Source organism: Anser cygnoides, chromosome 1 (genome assembly GCF_040182565.1).
Source record: "Anser cygnoides isolate HZ-2024a breed goose chromosome 1, Taihu_goose_T2T_genome, whole genome shotgun sequence".
Taxonomy (NCBI): domain Eukaryota; kingdom Metazoa; phylum Chordata; class Aves; order Anseriformes; family Anatidae; genus Anser; species Anser cygnoides.
The window spans coordinates 141,292,594-141,309,876 of NC_089873.1; the positions used below are offsets into that span (position 1 = coordinate 141,292,594).

The window sequence follows — 17,283 nt, forward strand, 5'->3', positions numbered from 1 at the left end:
TTCTGCTTCAAAGCATAGTGTTGGCCGAACATACGCAATAGGTAGACTAATGCAAGTTTTTAGATAGCAGCTAGAATTATTTTCCCTGTGTTTACACACTTAAAAGGAAGTTTCAAACTTCCCTGTGTGCTTGAAGGTGAGTGTGCTAGAGTAATTGCACGCCGTTGTTGCAAAGAGCATTAACCTCTGGAGGAGTTGCCTCCAGCCAGGGCCACGTTTGCTGTTGGCTAACAGCGTTGATGTCCACGCAGCTGAGCCAGCTGACCTGTTAGCCATCCATCTTCAGTTTTCAGTCCATGTCTACCTGCAAAGACGTGCTTAGAAAAGTGAAAGCCCTGGCAAGTTCTGTTTTGGATTGTGGCAGAGAGGAGAAGGAAGGTTTACGTGACTAAGAGTGTGCAACCACAACTTACAGATCTGTTCTTTGCCTGCAGATGTGTTGATCAAGATTAGGTAGTGTTCAAGAGGCTGGACATCTCTAGTGTGTGAGCCCCACACAGTACCTTACCTAGCTGTCTGAAATTGGGCAGAGCTGTCTGAAATTAATAGTTCATCACAGTGATTTAACTGGAGAGTAAAAGCAGTATCTGTTGCTTTTGCAGAATGGTATTAGTTCATGGCAAAGTATTGATGCGGAAGACTTTTATCTACTTCTCCAGGTTTGAAAGATAAGATCAGTATATCTGACCTCTTCCAGTTGTTCATCATGGCTTGCAGCTTTGGTTTCCTGCAGCATCACCCTGAAGTTTGTCACAGGCACTGCAACATACCTTCAGGCTTGTTAGACGTGGGGGCAGGTGGTAGCACTCGAGCTGTGGCTGCTGGCTTCTGGCCTGGACACGCACGGCAGGCCTTCCTGTGGGGTGCGCGGGGCTGGCCTCACTACCTCGGGTGCTGCCTTCCAGCCCTGTTCTGCTAGAGCCCCTTGAGCACTTCCACAACGTATATCAGGAGATGGCATTCACAAAGCCAAAAGCTTTTGTGGAAGAATTCCTTGCGAACAGTGCGTGAGGTGCTGGGACTTTGGAGGATGGGTGCTGACCACGCCACAGCTAAAGAATCAGGACCAAGCCAGAGGAAATAGCAGGGTCCTGGAGAAACAGACCCAGGTGTCTGTGCTTCAAACACTAATTTATCACCTGTGTAACTATAAATGGAAAGACAGCAAAGTTTGCTGGTTTAGCACGTTAAAGACCAGAGAAACAGGAAGGCCTTTCAGAAGCAACTACCAGGTAAATGGACAGACAGGACTTTGCCAGGAAAAATCGTGCTCACTGCTGGATGAGTAACAAGTACCCACATTATTGCGTTTCGCTGATGTTCTGCTGTACGAGTGCATAGTGTCTGTTCTGGTTTCTCTTCTGGGCTTGGTCTTGGTGACATAAGTGCCTGCAGGCACAAGGAGCGGGTCTCGGTGATCTGCTATCCCATTACAGCCCCGTGCTGTAAACTGCTGGTGTCCTCCAAGCCTGGCCGTGGCTGTGAAGAGCTCAGCTGAAGCATCTGCCTAGCTGGTATGCTTGCTCTGAAGGTGAGAAGTATAGCAAACCATTTGAAAACAACACTGAAGATGTAACAATGCACGTATGCCTACTCATGGAGAGTGTGTTTAGTTCAGGTTTTTTATCACAACAGGCTGATGCTATGTAAATCGTTAGAGACATGGAAAGGGTCCCTTCAGAATAATGTCTGGAGGATACGCTGAGGCAAAACTGCTCAAATCTCTGAACTTCAAATAAAATTTACATCAAACATTCTTGTATGCCACACCTTATGAACACAAAGAAGGGTGTAAATTTTAAAGACAGACTTTCTCTTAAAAGACGTGTGGCATTTCTAACTCTTTTTCATGTAACTTTTGGAGCTTACTGATAGAATATGACAGCAAGAATAAACATTTAGCAGGTGATATAACACTTGAGTGATAAAGTCCTGTCTCTACTAGAGTCAATGGCAAAACTGCAACTGTATTAACAGGGTCACTTGGTGTGTTTGAACTGCACAGAGGTATGAAAGCTGGTTTTAAGCGTGCTAGAGCATCTGCTCAGAAGAACAGGACAAGCACATTAAAGGAGTGCTCCAAAAGGCCTGAACTCTATCTCGTGCACCTAGTGTCCAAACCTCCAGGTCTGAAGGTGGTGTTGTGCCGTACTCTGTACTAAATACTTTCAGTGACGATTCATGTGCTGCAACGGGACAATTATAGTTAGGGACTGGGTTAAAGCAGCCGTGGCTGAGGAGGATTAGAAAGTCATTTTCCTTGTGGGCTGGCAGTTCATCGGCTGCTGGCCCCTGTTAGCTGAGAGCTTCATCAAGTCCAGTAATGGGACAAATTATTCTAGTGCCACTGGTGAAGGGGGCTCTACCCCACAGTCCCAGTGCATGTGCAGGAAGTCTCATATTCATTTATTGATGCCACACAGATGGGAATGAAGAAATGCTAAAATAGCAATGCTTTTCAAGCAAGTTAAATAAAAAAATGTAGTCCTTATAGCATAGTATGGGACTCCTTGCTATTTGTAGCCTGATCATATGTCTGCACTGCTACTCTGTACATGCCTCTGAACACTACCCAGTCACACAGTTAAATTGAAAAGGATCAGGGCCACGTGTGAAGTGATTTGGAGTTACAGGTTGCAGAGCTAACAAGCCTTTCAGATCTGTGACGTGATGACTTGTACTGCGTTATGGCATGCTGGGTTTCAAAGCAATTTGTACACTCCTTAGCAGGAAAAGTTAAATGTTGCCTTCACCCTGAGTGTGAAGGGAATGGGTGATACCTGCAGCTTACCTGCCCTTGTGAGACTATCTTGTTTTACACTTTGCTCTTAGTAATCATTTTCAGGCTTTATCAAAATAGAAAGCACAGCCGATGTTTTCATTCCTCTCTGTAAACTGGATGTTAGGAAAAGGCAGTGAAATTCTGGGAAATAAAACCTGATCTGACTCACACTTCATTGTGCTACCTTTTGTGATATCATTCAGGCTTTAGGCTAAATAAATGAATAAAAGCAAACTAGGTTTCTAATTCCTGCAACACCAACAAAGGCATGACAAGGATGAGTTAGGCATAGCATCACTAGCAGTAACTCCAAAGCAACATCGTTAGCAGGAGTTCCATATTTCCTCCTATTTACGAGTCAATTCACATTACTACTGTAAGTAATGTATTTTTAAATGATATATTTTATAGAACGTAAAACGACAACCCCCCATCAGGATCCCATCCTGCCAGTTAAAGTGCTGGCAAGGGAGCCTGGCTCCAGCGTCAGCGAGAGGGGGCCAGCGCTGACAGCAGTGCCACCGCTTGCACCGTGCAAGGCGGTGTGCTGTGACAGCTTGGGAAAGTGTCAGAACAGCGGCTTCCTGTTCTCAGGAGGTATTGTACCAGGCTAGTATTGTAGCTGTTTTGAGGTGCATTTCTTTCAAAAACACAGCAGAAGAAAGCAATTTACACAAATGCCAAGAAAGCACTTGAGCCTGGCCATTATAAAACTAAAAACCTGAGTTTTAGGTGGAATTAACTAAGCAATCAGCTGTGTCCTTTTCCTCATGCTCTCAAGAAAAAGTTAAAAAATGAAAAAAAGCAAACTAGTATGACCTATAAAACTAGACAGGTTTAGTGGCTGTGTCTAAACAGACAACGCATGGATCAGTGTTTCAGGTGGGTAAGTTTTTGAAATGACAAAGAAATTACAACCCAAACGAAAGTTTCAGAGGAACTAAGCAGAAATTGCCTATGTAACAGATGACACTATGGCTAATATGAAGATACTGCACAAATATTTAAAAAGAAGAGTCCTTTAAAAGGACTGTGTCCTTTCCCTGTAGAGCAGGTAGGACTGTGTTTTTTCCATGACATGTCCTTGTAATCCTAGGTCTAGTGACAAATACTGGAATTTTCTTTCATTAACAGACTTTCATCTCTTTCATCTAAATATCACATGGTACTTTGGGCCTTAAAGAGCATCTGGTTTTCTTAGAGGACTTGGGAACTCTGACCTGGGGCTGAATTGGTGACAAGACACCTCCTGGCAGCCTTCATAACCTTTTGCTGGCATAACTTGAGAGTACCTGAGGACCTTCCAAAGGCACCGTATTCCTGTTACAAATTAAATTGTATAGTATGTGAGGCATTCTAGTCTATGTATATTTTTTTAATGTCTGTTCTATAAATGTCTTTTTTCCAGGAATGAGAAGAAATATATAAGCAGATACTGGAAAGAAGTGCAAGTTGGAGACTTTGTTCAGCTTCGCTGTAATGAAATTATACCTGCTGATATCTTGCTGCTCTCTTCAAGTGATCCCGATGGGCTGTGCCATATAGAAACAGCTAACCTGGATGGTGAAACTAACTTAAAACAGAGACAGGTGGTGAGGAGGTTCTTAGAGCTGGTAAGTCACCCTTCTTGGCTCTCACTTAAGATAAGAATTTGTTTCAGGTGAGTTAACTGTTCACCAATCCACTTCACACCAGCTAAATCTGCTTTTTCTAGGAGTGCTAATGAGTTACTGTTATGGTTGTCATTAAACACCGGCACTTGCCAGCAGCTGACCTCATAATAGTATCAGAAGTTTTACCATAATTTTTGTTCCCTGAATTTGAATAGGAATTATCTGGGGCAATTGTGTGCGGTTGGAAAATGTTGGGGGGTTTTGCTGGCTTCTATTGTAGCTTGATTTTCGAAAACATTTTAACCGCCCAATGAGAAGATACTCAAATATAAACAAACTACTTTTCCTGCCTGCAGACCAGATCAGTTTCAGTTGAGAATTTTGCCTAAAACTCTGTGCTGCAGAATCTCTTTCCAGCACTTAAAGCTTGTAAGATTTAAAGGGGCAGGATGCATGCCTTCTGGAGGTGTGTGTGCTGAAAATCTGTTTTATTGCTCTCTCACTGTACTTATCTCTGCCCAGCAGCACTGTTTTAAAACAAAACAAAATCCAGCAGTTCAGTTGCTGTCAGCAGAATTAGCGGAAATTACCTGAAGGAAATTACTTGATTTAACAATCTTACTGAAATAGTATTTATTTGTATGCCCTCCTTTCCCACCTCTCCTGCAAAGTAACCCCAGTTTCCTGTATTTTGCTGTGAAAAAAAAAAAAATATTTTATAGAATTCAGCTACATCTTTTTCCCTCATAATTCTCATTTGAGAGATTTTGCAAACAATGGGAGCTTCTGCTCTTACCCCTGTCATCAAAGGTTAACTACAGAAGCCTATGGCTGTCCTGATATGTATCAGTATTAATGAAATTGTAGCCCAATCAATAGGATAAAAATCAATGTGCCTTCCAAATAACGGTTTATGATAGACAGAGCCTTTCTGTGAATAGCTTGTAAAAATGTTAGATAAAGACTTGTTTAATTGTAAGTGAATTCCACATAGAATTTCAACATCACATGTAAGCTACCACCATGACGAGAAGCTTAATGAGCTACAGGCCAAATGTTTCAAAAACTCTGATTGTTCCAAAGAAGCTAATTAAATTGCTTCTTAAAAGTCCTATCCTGTTCCCACCGAGAGGAAATTTCTCCCAGTGGGTAGAGCTCCAGGGAGGTACTCAGATGATGTGTCCCAGTTCTCTGCTAACACAGACATCCTGCATGACCTCAGGCACATTATGTAGGACAAAAGCTGTAGATGGCATATAGGCTACTGAATACAGGGATGCTTTCATTATCTTATGTACAGTTGGAAGTTAAGGGCATGGCCCAGCTCTCTCTCAAAAGAAAACCAAGGAAGGTACCAACTGCCCCATTCATCCACAGCAGATGGCTGGATTTTCATGATCCAAGACCTTCTGACACACAGCAGAAGGTGTTGGTAAATACAGTGAAAGAAAATGATGTATACAAGTACAGAGCATCACAAGAGGATGCCTGGAGGAATCCCTTTTACTTCATTAGGATCCATGGCTTCCCTGACAGTAGGCAGGGTTCAGCACTTGGAGTGTGATTCCTGGGGGTACCTGTCAACCTTACAAACCCCTGCGCTGGAAGCTCTGACCCCTAAATGTGTGCCTGAGCCACGAGCTGTGGAGCCACTCTTCTGTCACTATCCAACAAACACATACATGCATTAGTACATCTTCATTAATGATCTGAATGGTGGAGTCGAGTGCACCCTCAGTAAATTAGCAGATAACACAAAACGGGGGGCAGTGGTGGATTCACTGGAGTGCCATGCCACCATCCAAGGAGATCTCAACAGACTGGAGAAATGGGCTGACAGGAACCTCACGAAGGTCAGCAAAGGGAAGTGCAAAGTCTGACACCCAGGAGGAACACCCCCACCACCGTTACAGACGGGGCCACCCAGCTGGAAAGCAGCTCTGCAGAGCAGAGCCCTGGGGGTCCAAGTGCCCAAGCTAAACACGAGCAGCGATGCTCCCTCACAGCAAAGGTGGCCTGCAGCCTCCTGGGCTGCATGAGGAAGAGTTAGCACCCACAGGTAGAAGGAGATGATCTCCGTACTCTGCTGTGGTGGGCCAGCTCTGGGTTCTGTACAACAGATGCAGACATCCTGGACCAAGTCCAGGTGATTAAGATAGAGTGGAGCATCTCTCATAAAGGGAAGGGCTCAGGAGAGCTGGGACTGTTCAGGCTGGAGAAGAGGAGTCTCAGGGGGGATCTCATCTGTAAATACCTGAAGGGAGGGTATAAAGTGAGCCAGGCTCATTTCAGTTGTGCCAAGTGCCAGGACCAGAGGCCCTGGGCACAAACAGGCCCACAGGAGGCTCCCTGTGAGCACCAGGCAGCACTTCTGTGCTGTGCGGGTGAGGAGCCCTGGCACAGGCTGCCCAGAGAGGGGGTCTGCCTGCTTGGACATCTGCTCTGGGTGGCCCTGCTTGAGCAGGGGGTTGGACCAGATGGCAACCAGAATTCCCTTCCAACCTCAGCCACTCTGTGGTTTGGTGATTCTGTAGTACAGCTTTAGCGGGAGAAGTGGGAAGGGACTATCCCTGCAATCTCGTGTTTGTCACACTTGCGGAGGTTTAAGTTGCTGATCTAAACCAGGCAGCTGAAATCTGGATTTTGTACAGTTTGGCAAGACTTCTAACCTTTAGACTGTATGTGTGAGTGGCAGTGTCGTTTCCTCCTCAGACAGGTTAAAGGTAATCAGAGACTGAATTGAGCCTCACTGGGGAAGAAGGCTGAGAGTGCCCACCAGCCACGCAGCTAGGTTTATGTGCCAAGCAGCAGAGTCAATGTATACGTGGCATGGCTTACTCAGCCATACTTTATTCAATGGCACCTGAGCAGGCATTCTGAGGAAATCAGTTAACTTGTAGGTACTTGTAGTCAGCTTTGTAGACACCTAACACTCTCTTTCCAGCCCATCCTCATATATTTTAGTTCCCTGTATCATAAGATGATCATGGAACTTTTCCATCCCAGAAGTATGTTCCCAAATATGTGGATAAGTTATTTCTTAAAATAAATTCTAGATCACAGGATGCCTACCTATGGTAGCAGTAGGGTCCGTAGTAATTTGTCAGGGGTTAAACTAGCATCAGTGACAGAAAGCTCATTCATTTCAATGAAAGCAGGACTGGAAAAAGTATTCAAGTATCTCAAGTATTGAAAGAGAGCTTGTAAGAAAACCACACGTGACTAACACCCCTCTCCTAAAATAGCTGAGCAAGCAGGAAATATCCAAGCCCAGGTTCCTGTGTCAATTAACTTGTAGGCAAAGTGCACACCTGCAAGTTCCAAGTCCTCAGTGGCTGCAGCATCACAGAGCCTCTCTGTAACAGTGCCATGTAAGTCATCCAGAAGAATACTTGCCATCCTCATTAAAGTCATGGCCAAAACCTGTCTGAGCACACTGTTAATTCATGCACCAGTGTTACATTCCTCACCCGATATTAGTAATGGTGGGTTCTTACTATTTCTTGAAGGTGTTACCCTCCTGAGAGTTATGCAGTGGGATACAGGACGCTGCTTGGGAAATGTTGGATGAGTATGAGGCCCACAGCCACATGGCGTGGAATAGCAAGGTGATACTTAGGTTGTGAAGTTCAGTTCCCATCTGGGTATGTCTAAGTCACCACAACTGGAGAGGGCTTATTGTTAGATCTCATAAAGTACTTTGGAAGACCGACATTTTCTTGTACCACACGCTGACCAGCCTTTTACCAAACCTCAGCAAAGCTCCTTCCGAAATCTTTTCTAGGACCTGCATCCCAAGCTGCTCATGCATTGGACAAGAATGCTTCTTTATTTTTTATTAACATTTTACACGACAGAATAACTTGGTTATGCTTGTAGCTCTTTGGTTCTGTCTCACTCTACAGCCTTGTTGTTCAAGCAGGAAGACAAACAAATAGATTATGTAGTCCTGACCCTCTCTTTCCCACACTGCTGAAGTCGTCCCCCACCCTCCTTACAGAAAGACTTGCCTGGTCATGTGGCTTATCATGGGACAAGAAACAAAGATTTTTTGGAAGCTTCTTCTTAAAGTATCAGCTGCCCATAGCAGTCTTTGAATGATGTCTCTGTAGCAGTATCTCAAACCTTTAAAAGAAGCTGTGTTACAAAGCTTGGCATTTCTGCGTTTCTTATATGAACTAACTGATTGCTTCTGAGCACGTGCCTGTGAAGTAGGTCAATAAAGGATAGCTATTTCTATACCCACAGCTCTACTGGGCATGGGAAAGGAGTGGGGGCAGAGGCAGGAATAGTTGTTTTAAGCCACTTTTATTGCTTCCTACTTCTGCCGCTGCCCTGTGCCCACCCATGCAATTTACAGTCCCACAGGTCTACTGCAGGCTGTTTTCCAGCAAGCTTCATTATCCGTTTGGAATCGCTGAAGTGCAGTGTGCTCCGAGCAGTCCTCCTGCAGCCACAGCACGCTCTCCAGTTCCCCCTTTGACAAGAGAGAAAGCCCAGAGCTGTCATATTGGGCAGAAATGTCCTCTAGAGCAACCACTGTTCAGCCAGCATAGTCTGAAGTGTCGCTTTGTGTCTCTTTTCAGCATCAACAACATATAAGATCTATAGTCACAGTGGGTGTAACAACAGGTCTTACTGTTTCCGTCTTCCAAACCTTTGTTCAAAAAAGTACCGTTCTGATCTCTCTTTGGCCTGACCCTTGATGCAGCAATAAGCAATTACAGAAGCAGTTGTGTATCCTTGTCTCCAGTGTTTTGCAGACGTTATTATGCTCTAAACATATGCTCAGAAGATCCAAGATCAGCATTTGTGGGCTTGGATCGGACCTCTCCACTTGTGAATTCCAAGAAACTGTTTTCCTTTACAGTGCAAGTGACCAGAAATACTGCTTATTTTAGTGCTGCTTTGATTCGTCTGAGTAATTTATAGTACACCGGGAACATATTGCTTGTTAGCTTTGTGTTTGTTAACGAATGTGATCTGTCTGACACAACACTCTGCTTTCTGTACACGATTCTACATCCTATCAATAGGCAAGCTGTGAAGAGCCGTCGATACGTTCATTCCTCAGTGGCTTGTACATCTGACAATTCCAGTTAGAGTGTGTACGTCGTTGGACACTCAAGACAGTCAGTCTTGCAAGTAACAAAATTATGCAGCAAGTAGGTTAGAAATAGGAGATTTTTCATTTTTTCCTCCAAGATTTAAAATACTTCGGTCTTGTTATCCAGATACTATAGTGACAGGGTGTGTTAGAAATGTTTAAAATAGTCAGAAATGGATTTCTGCATGCTCTGCCTTTCAAGGCAGAAGGATAGTAGACTGTCGTCACATCCAAACACAGATCAGCTCTGTCTGTGCAGCGTGACACTCTGGAGAGCACAGCTAGGAGAAAGTACTTCACTGAATCCCCCTGTGGCTGATCTAATGGTGTTAGCCATGACCAGTAAGCATCTCTTGGAAAAAAACAAGTGTTTCTTGGTATTGCACCAGTTTCCATCTAATTTCTAACCCACCCTCGCTGCTGTCTAGTCACAGCAGCCATTTCTGGCGCGCTGGATCTAATAGGAGACACATTATGAAAGAAGAATCAATGTGTTTTCTGTATGACTCTCTGGGTTGCTTTGCCACCACACCCTGCATAATTGCGTGTGGAATGTTTTACATGCATGTGAAACATTTTCTCAGCCGCTCTTCATGGAGTGGATAAGCAGATACAGCTTTGACTGCAAAAGCTCAAAACTCCCTTTCAGGTCTCATAAACTTGATTTAGGATATTTTGATAGTATGAATCTAGACTCATGAAAAACATTTACATTTTCTCGCTGCCTTGTAGTACGAAACAAACAAAATACTCCACTGTTTTTACTCAGTATGCCTTTCAACAAAGTCCACAAAGACTCACTGTGGATCCTGGAGCAGCTTATGGTTTATTAACCACTGGCCATGTCCTGGATGTTTATGTGGAAAGCTTCAGGTCAGCTGAAAGCTAAGTTAAATCTAGCAGCTGCCATCCCATTTGAGAAGGCACATGTATCCCCCCTGAGAGCTGGTGGGAGTAGGTGATAGATTTGTTTTCTCTCTTTTTCTCGTAAGAGTAGACCTTTGTTCAAAACAGACTTGTACTAGCATGATTAAACAGGTTTAGATAGGCCTCGCAAATGACTTTGTGGCTGCTTATTTATTTTGTCTAAAAAGCACATTTGATTATGGTGTCTGCCTGTTTGGAGGGTTCATTTGCATGCAGACTAGCACCAAAATAACTCATCAGGCTGATTTACTTGCAAGTCAGTATGTGAACCCTTCTGGAATATGTATAAACTCAGAGCCTATGCTTACTGCAAGCACATTTGCTCTTTTATCCCAGCCTGGAAGCTGGGCTGCATTTACAGCTCTAGCTTTCATCCAGCCCTACCTGTTGCTGCACAGTGGAGGAAGCATCCAGGATACAGCTGGACTTAGAGAAGCAGTCCCACAGCTCCCTGTTCCAAGCATTAGGTCATTTATATGCCTCTTTCTTTCCCTGTAAGCCCTAGGCAGAAACTGGTCCAGAAGAGAAGACGAGACTGCTTTCTAGAAGGGCTGCACTCTAAGCCTGGCTGTGTTGATGTCTGTAGGCTGCACTATCTATGAGATACTTTGGGAAGGGCAGCTCATGCTTCTGGCACAAAAACAGCCCAGTGCCTCAGTGTGGATGTTTTTGCATTCAAGCTCTCTTTCTTTCAAACTTTCTCCTAGAAAAGAAAAGAAAAAAGGGAAGGGAAGGGAAAAAAAGGGAAGGGGGAAGGGAAGGGAAGGGAAGGGAAGGGAAGGGAAGGGAAGGGAAGGGAAGGGAAGGGAAGGGAAGGGAAGGGAAGGGAAGGGAAGGGAAGGGAAGGGAAGGGAAGGGAAGGGAAGGGAAGGGAAGGGAAGGGAAGGGAAGGGAAGGGAAGGGAAGGGAAGGGAAGGGAAGGGAAGGGAAGGGAAGGGAAGGGAAGGGAAGGGAAGGGAAGGGAAGGGAAGGGAAGGGGGAAGGGAAGGGAAGGGAAGGGAAGGGAAGGGAAGGGAAGGGAAGGGAAGGGAAGGGAAGGGAAAGGAAGGGAAGGGAAAGGAAAGGAAGGGAAGGGAAGGGAAAGGAAAGGAAAGGAAGGGAAGGAAAGGAAAGGAAAGGAAAGGAAAGGAAAGGAAAGGAAAGGAAAGGAAAGGAAAGGAAAGGAAAGGAAAGGAAAGGAAAGGAAAGGAAAGGAAAGGAAAGGAAAGGAAAGGAAAGGAAAGGAAAGGAAAGGAAAGGAAAGGAAAGGAAAGGAAAGGAAAGGAATTTCTGAGTTTTGATTTAGACTAAAGGAAGTTAAGGTTTCTTGTGTAGCCATCTTTGTTAGTTAAGCTAAGGCAGTGTGCAAGAACAGGTGAAGTTGAAACAGCAGCCTTCCCAGACAGACTAGTTTTCAACTTGCTGATACAAGCTTATTGCCTCAAAGATTCTGACTGAATCTTCTAAATCAACACAAGAATGGGCATAGTTATAACCTCCTTGTCACGACTTGTCCCAGTAATAAACTCACGCTGTCATCATAGAATCACAGAGTGGTTTTGGTTGGAAGGGACCTTAAAGATCATCTATTTTCAACATCCTGCCATGAGCAGACATTTCCCACCAGACCAGGTTGCTCAAAGCCCCATCCAGCCTGGCCTTGAACACTTTCAGGGATGGGGCATCCACAACTTCCCTGGGCAACCTGTTTCAGCACCTTACCACTCTGTGAGTAAAGAATTTCTTCCCAATGTCTAATCTAAACATACTTTTTTTTTAGTTTAAAACCATTACCTCTTGTCCTATCACTATACTCTTTGTCAAAGAGTCCCTCCCCAGCTTTCCTATAGGCTCACTTTAGGTACTGGAACAAAGTAGAGAAGTGCAATCCCCTCCCTCACCCTGCTGGCCACGCTTCTTTTGATGCAGCCCAGGATACGGTTGGCTTTCTGGGCTGCAAGCACAAATTGCTGGCTCATATGCAGCCTTTTGTCCACCAGAACTCCCAAGTCCTTCTCTGCAGTCTCCACTTTGCAGTCTCCATCCAGTTGTCACCCAGCCTGTATTTGTGTTTGGTATTTTCCCAGCCCAGGTGCAGGACCTTGCACTTGGTCTTGTTGAACCTCAGGAGGTTCTCACAGGCCCCCCTCTCAAGCCTGTTCAGGTCTCTCTGGATGGCAGCCCTTCCCTCCACTGTGTCAACCACACCAGGCAGCTTGGTGTCATTGGCAAACTTCCTGACGGTGCACTCAATCCTACTGTGCATTGTCACTGATAAAGTTGTTAAATAACACCAGTCCCAATACAGACCCTTGGAGGACACAACTCATCACTGGTCTCCACCTGGAGATCGAGCCATTGACCACAACTCTGTGAATGTAACCATCCAGCTAATTCCTTATCCACTGAGTGGTCCCACTTAGGTAAGTGGGAATAGTACTCTGTTATAATCACGTAAATGAGGACTAATCAGCATACTCAGTCATATTTAGACTGTAAGCACTTTTAAAGGGTAGAATCGGGCCACAAGAACAGTGAATGTATTTCTAGCATCTTTTGGGGGTTATCCCTTATGCCTTGCTTTTTCTGCAGTATTTTGAAAAGGTTTACAAGTTTAGGAAAAGTGACTTGAAAATTCCAGATATACACATGTTAAAACAGAAGATTAGTGCTCCATCCCACACACATTGCCAAAATTAGATTTCCCTGAGGGAAAAAAGAGTTTTTTTTTAAAAAATAACCAAGCAAACAAAATAATGTTCTTTCCTATGCACTACCAGTATATTAAATTAAAAGCTATTTGCTTGTGTTTTAGCTGTGGATTTTAGTGAAACTAACCTTGTAAGAAGACTTGGGTTTGTCAGTGAAAAACACTTGCATGTCAAACCCTGTGAAGACCTTTGTTAGAGGTCACACCTTGAATGTTCAGTACATTTCTTTGATGGAAGTTGAATCACTATGAAAGACTCTACATCTATACTGTTGTATCTTTTTTTGGATAGCACCATGTTCAGAGATGACTTATGTGGAAACCATGAACATCACTAGTTAAAGAGGAAGCGACTACCATCTCTCTAACGAAGAAAACGAGCATATAGCAGCTGTGTGCAGAACGTCCTGTTGCAGAGCAGGATCCAAGTCAGTGCTTTGGCAAACTCTTGTGCTCTCCAAGAGTCCTAGAGGACTGCTGAGTACAGTTTTTCACTCTACTCTTGGCCATGGCATTTAGTCAGCAGGCTCACACTGGGAGGTGAGGGCAAAGGATGCAAATAAAAAACTAAAGAACGATGGTTCACTTCCTGCTCAGCCAGTTTCGATCAAGGTTGCCATCTCTTTCTGGTTTCCATCGTGCAGGTGTCCAGGCCACAAGTTTGATTGTCAAGAAAGATTAATGAGAGGGACAAGCAATTTGAGTAAATGTGAGACAAAATCTTGGATTCTCGATCTAAGCATTGGGGGTGAAAGGTAGGGTAAAGATCCCGATTCGGAAGGGTGCTGAGTAGCTGATTTTTACCACTGATGTTAGCTGTTTATGCTTTTGTGTTTAAATATGGGTTAAAGGGGCTGAAGTGATGAATCTAAGTTTGAATGCCCTGGCTGCGAGGGACCTCCCATCCCCAGGGTAAGACTTCCTGCACCGGTGGAACAGTGGTGAAGCCATGTAAGGAAATGTGTTATGCCAGTGCTTGTGCCGCAGCTGACCTCGAGAGAGGCAGGAGATTTCATTCACTGTATGGCTAGTCCGACATCTCCTCATTCTGCTGTTTCTCTGAAAAAGTATTAAAAAACAAAGGAATATTCCAGGTCTGTAGAGAACAAAATGCTGCTTCCTTTCTAAAGAGAAGTAAACATTTACACGTGAAGCAATTTAAGAAGAGGTTTTCCCATTAAAGTCATCTTTTTGTATTGCTTTGTCATGACTTTTCTGATCTCCTGGCCTAATTCAGTTTTACTAAGAAAAAACTCAAACTGTTTATTCCTTCACCATACATTGGCCTCTCAACTGGGAATGGGATATACCTGGAAACTGTTCTCAGCAATTAGGTTTTGTAATATAATGCTGAGAACTTCTGATTTTAGGGCCAGGATCTTTGAAATGGAAGCACATCATAATACACTCCTCTCTCACAATCCCAGCTGTGGTATCAAAAGCAGGACGGTTCACGGTATTATGCCATGTGTACCTGCAGCAATGATGGTATGGTGTCACGTTCCTTTGGAAGCACTGAGGTGGGGAAAGGGTCTGCTTTTCTTCCAGAAAAGGCAGAGGAACATAATGAGGAAGTCCTGCACTTATCTCAGCATCTAGGATATAAGCCTAATCCCACTTCTCTTTTCTCCACCTGCTACCCTCCAATCTACCTTCAGTTTTAGTACTGATAAAGCCACAGAGAGCTGTAGAAATTTGCATTAAAATATTATTTACATGGGAAGTGGCTGGCCGTATGTCTCAGAACTGTTATTTCAAGAAATTCAAGACAATTTCCATTCATTGGTTATACTCAGGCTCATATTTTCAGGCTCTGTTATGATTCTGTGATGGTCAGTCACTTTTTTATATGGGTATATGTGTGTGAGAAAGCTATGATTGTCTTGTAGGCTCATGACTTGAGATGATACTGTTCTCTATGAAGAACTATAGTGCTTATACTTCCATTTGGTTTAGAATTAAAAACATCAGTAGTGCATGGAGATTTATGGACAGTAGCCTAATTCAGTGTTCTTAATGGCACAGTAACAGACTGGTTTATATCAAAGCAGGGAACACTTACCCTTTTGGCTTCTAGGAGGAAGAGATTTTGGTGTTTACCATACAATGTGGCTAGAAAGCAAATATAAGTTGTCATGAGCATTTACCAGCCTCTACTGAACTTTAACAAACTTGTTTGCGTCTTATATTTTTGGCCTGACTCAATTAAGTAGCAGATTCAAAAACGTGTCTCAAATGGCTAAGCATACTCATGCACCTGTATAGCAGTGTGGCCTGTATGGCAAAGATCACAGGGATCTGACCTGCAGGCTGTTGAAGTGCAACAGGAAGGGATAAAAATGGCTTCGTCCTGCTATTAACTACACAGAGGTGGGTCGTGTCAGCTATTAAGCAACCAAAAGGCATATGGAGTTAGTGGAGTTAGTTTGCGCATGCCAAAGCTTGAGGAACTGAACCTTAATCCCTACCCATGTGACAAATGTTTGTCCCCCTCAGATCGTTTCCCAGCTCTGCTGTCCTGTTTTGTAGCTGTCAAGGCCATCATGAATTTCTTTTCATAAAGCCTAGTTTGTATCTAAAAAAAAATCACACCTTGAATTCTTTGAGTTTGACCTTCGCTTCTGGAGTCTTTAGTGTATCGATTGAAAAGGAATTTGATCAATGGCATGGATAATAGATGAGAACAGATGGACCAGGCAGCAAAGCTCTTGCCCACAGTGCTCTCAATGCGGCGTTTGCATTGGGAGCATTATGAGAGCAGGCGAGGGATGATGGCTGTGGTTACAAGACAGAATTCCAAGCACAGACTGTATGCCAGTGTCCAGCCTGGAGATATGTTACTTGGGTGTATAACCTCATGCTGGAGACACTAAGGGAAAGGCTGACAAAACTGTAGCAGTGCCAATATGAATGCTGCTCTGTAATATTTGGAATGAAACGTCTGTTTTCATTAGGATTGCTTTTTTGCCTCCATGTTCTCATCTGACTGGTAAGGACCGGAATCTCTCTGGTACTTGGGAGGTTGCTGTATGCTACAGATTCCTATCAAATCTTTCTTAAACATAATGTGTATAGCTCCTTTTGTCAAGATTTTCTCTCTTGAGGGTGAGACAGATACATCAGGCTTTGGTGCATGGGACAGCATCCGGACACTGCAGCCTCTCCTGTTAGGTTTTCCTGCTCATAAGGAAAAGCCTTCATTACCAGCCATGCTCGGTCTCCTACTGGGACTCTGGTGATCTTTTTTTGTTTGTGAAGTGATGTAAGAGAGATGCTTGGCACTTCCTTCTTCTTGTTTAAGGGTCTTAGTCCTTCCTACTCCCGTTTCTGCTGGCAGAACTTCATCCCACAAGAAGCTGGACTGGCCAACTGCCCAGCGTGAGAGCTGGAGTAGGCCAAGGTATAATTGGAAGCTGACCTGAGCTGTGTGGTGTTCCCAAGTGAAAATGACCATGCAGTGGTTCTGCCAGTAATCAAGTGAAATTTCTTCCAGCACTTACGAAACACAGCAGAAAGATTGCTAGGAATATCTCCAGAAAGGGGAAAGTCCCAGCGAGTGGGGAGTGTGCCACAGTCTGTGGAAACGGAGAGAAGAAGCCTCCAGAGGAGCAATGCAGGTTGTGTGCAGAGTTTTGTAAGCCCTTAAGAGGCTTGGTCTGTGGTTGAGTTTAAGGGCTGAGCTAATACCGAGGTATTACATACAAAACTATGAACCCATTCATTTACTTTAGTGGCTGGCTTTTGATACAGCCAGAAACCGCTTTCTTAATTGTCCAGGTCTGGATCCATCCTTCAGCCTCGACGTACTCTGTTTCCTTACTTCTCCCCAGCACTGCTGTGTTCACTGAACTGATTCATTCACATCACTGTAACTTTCAGTGCACTGCTACGGCTTGCCGTCATCCTAAGGGACATCGTAACTTGCGTGTCTGTGTTTTCAGCATTAACGTTTCTTTTGGTAGGGTTGTCTCATGACTGCCTAAAAGCAGCTTCTTCAGCTGTCTGTTGTAGAATTATTGAGGTCCTCGTAGGCCTTACCAACAACACCTTTCTCGTCCTGCAGGTTGACTATTGTGCTGTTCCCTCATACTGGCTTCTACAAAAGGGAAAACTTTTACTTAGTTCAGTGGCAGGAAGATCAGCCCCCTAACGTCTATTTGGCTTG

The 17,283-nt window shown here is 44.1% G+C and overlaps 1 protein-coding gene across 2 annotated transcripts in view; it reads left to right on the forward strand.

Annotated features, from left to right (window-relative positions):
* The window catches only part of ATP10A (ATPase phospholipid transporting 10A (putative)), a 113,434-nt gene that overhangs the window by 39,903 nt on the left and 56,248 nt on the right, over positions 1 to 17,283 (forward strand). Inside the window, exon 2 of one of the 2 annotated variants that reach the window (XM_013180709.3) lies at positions 4,191 to 4,395. In XM_013180709.3, coding sequence (XP_013036163.1) covers positions 4,191 to 4,395 — 205 coding nt within the window. Of the gene's footprint in view, positions 1 to 4,190; positions 4,396 to 17,283 lie in introns of those variants that run through there. The other variant, XM_013180710.3, reaches the window with a different exon arrangement.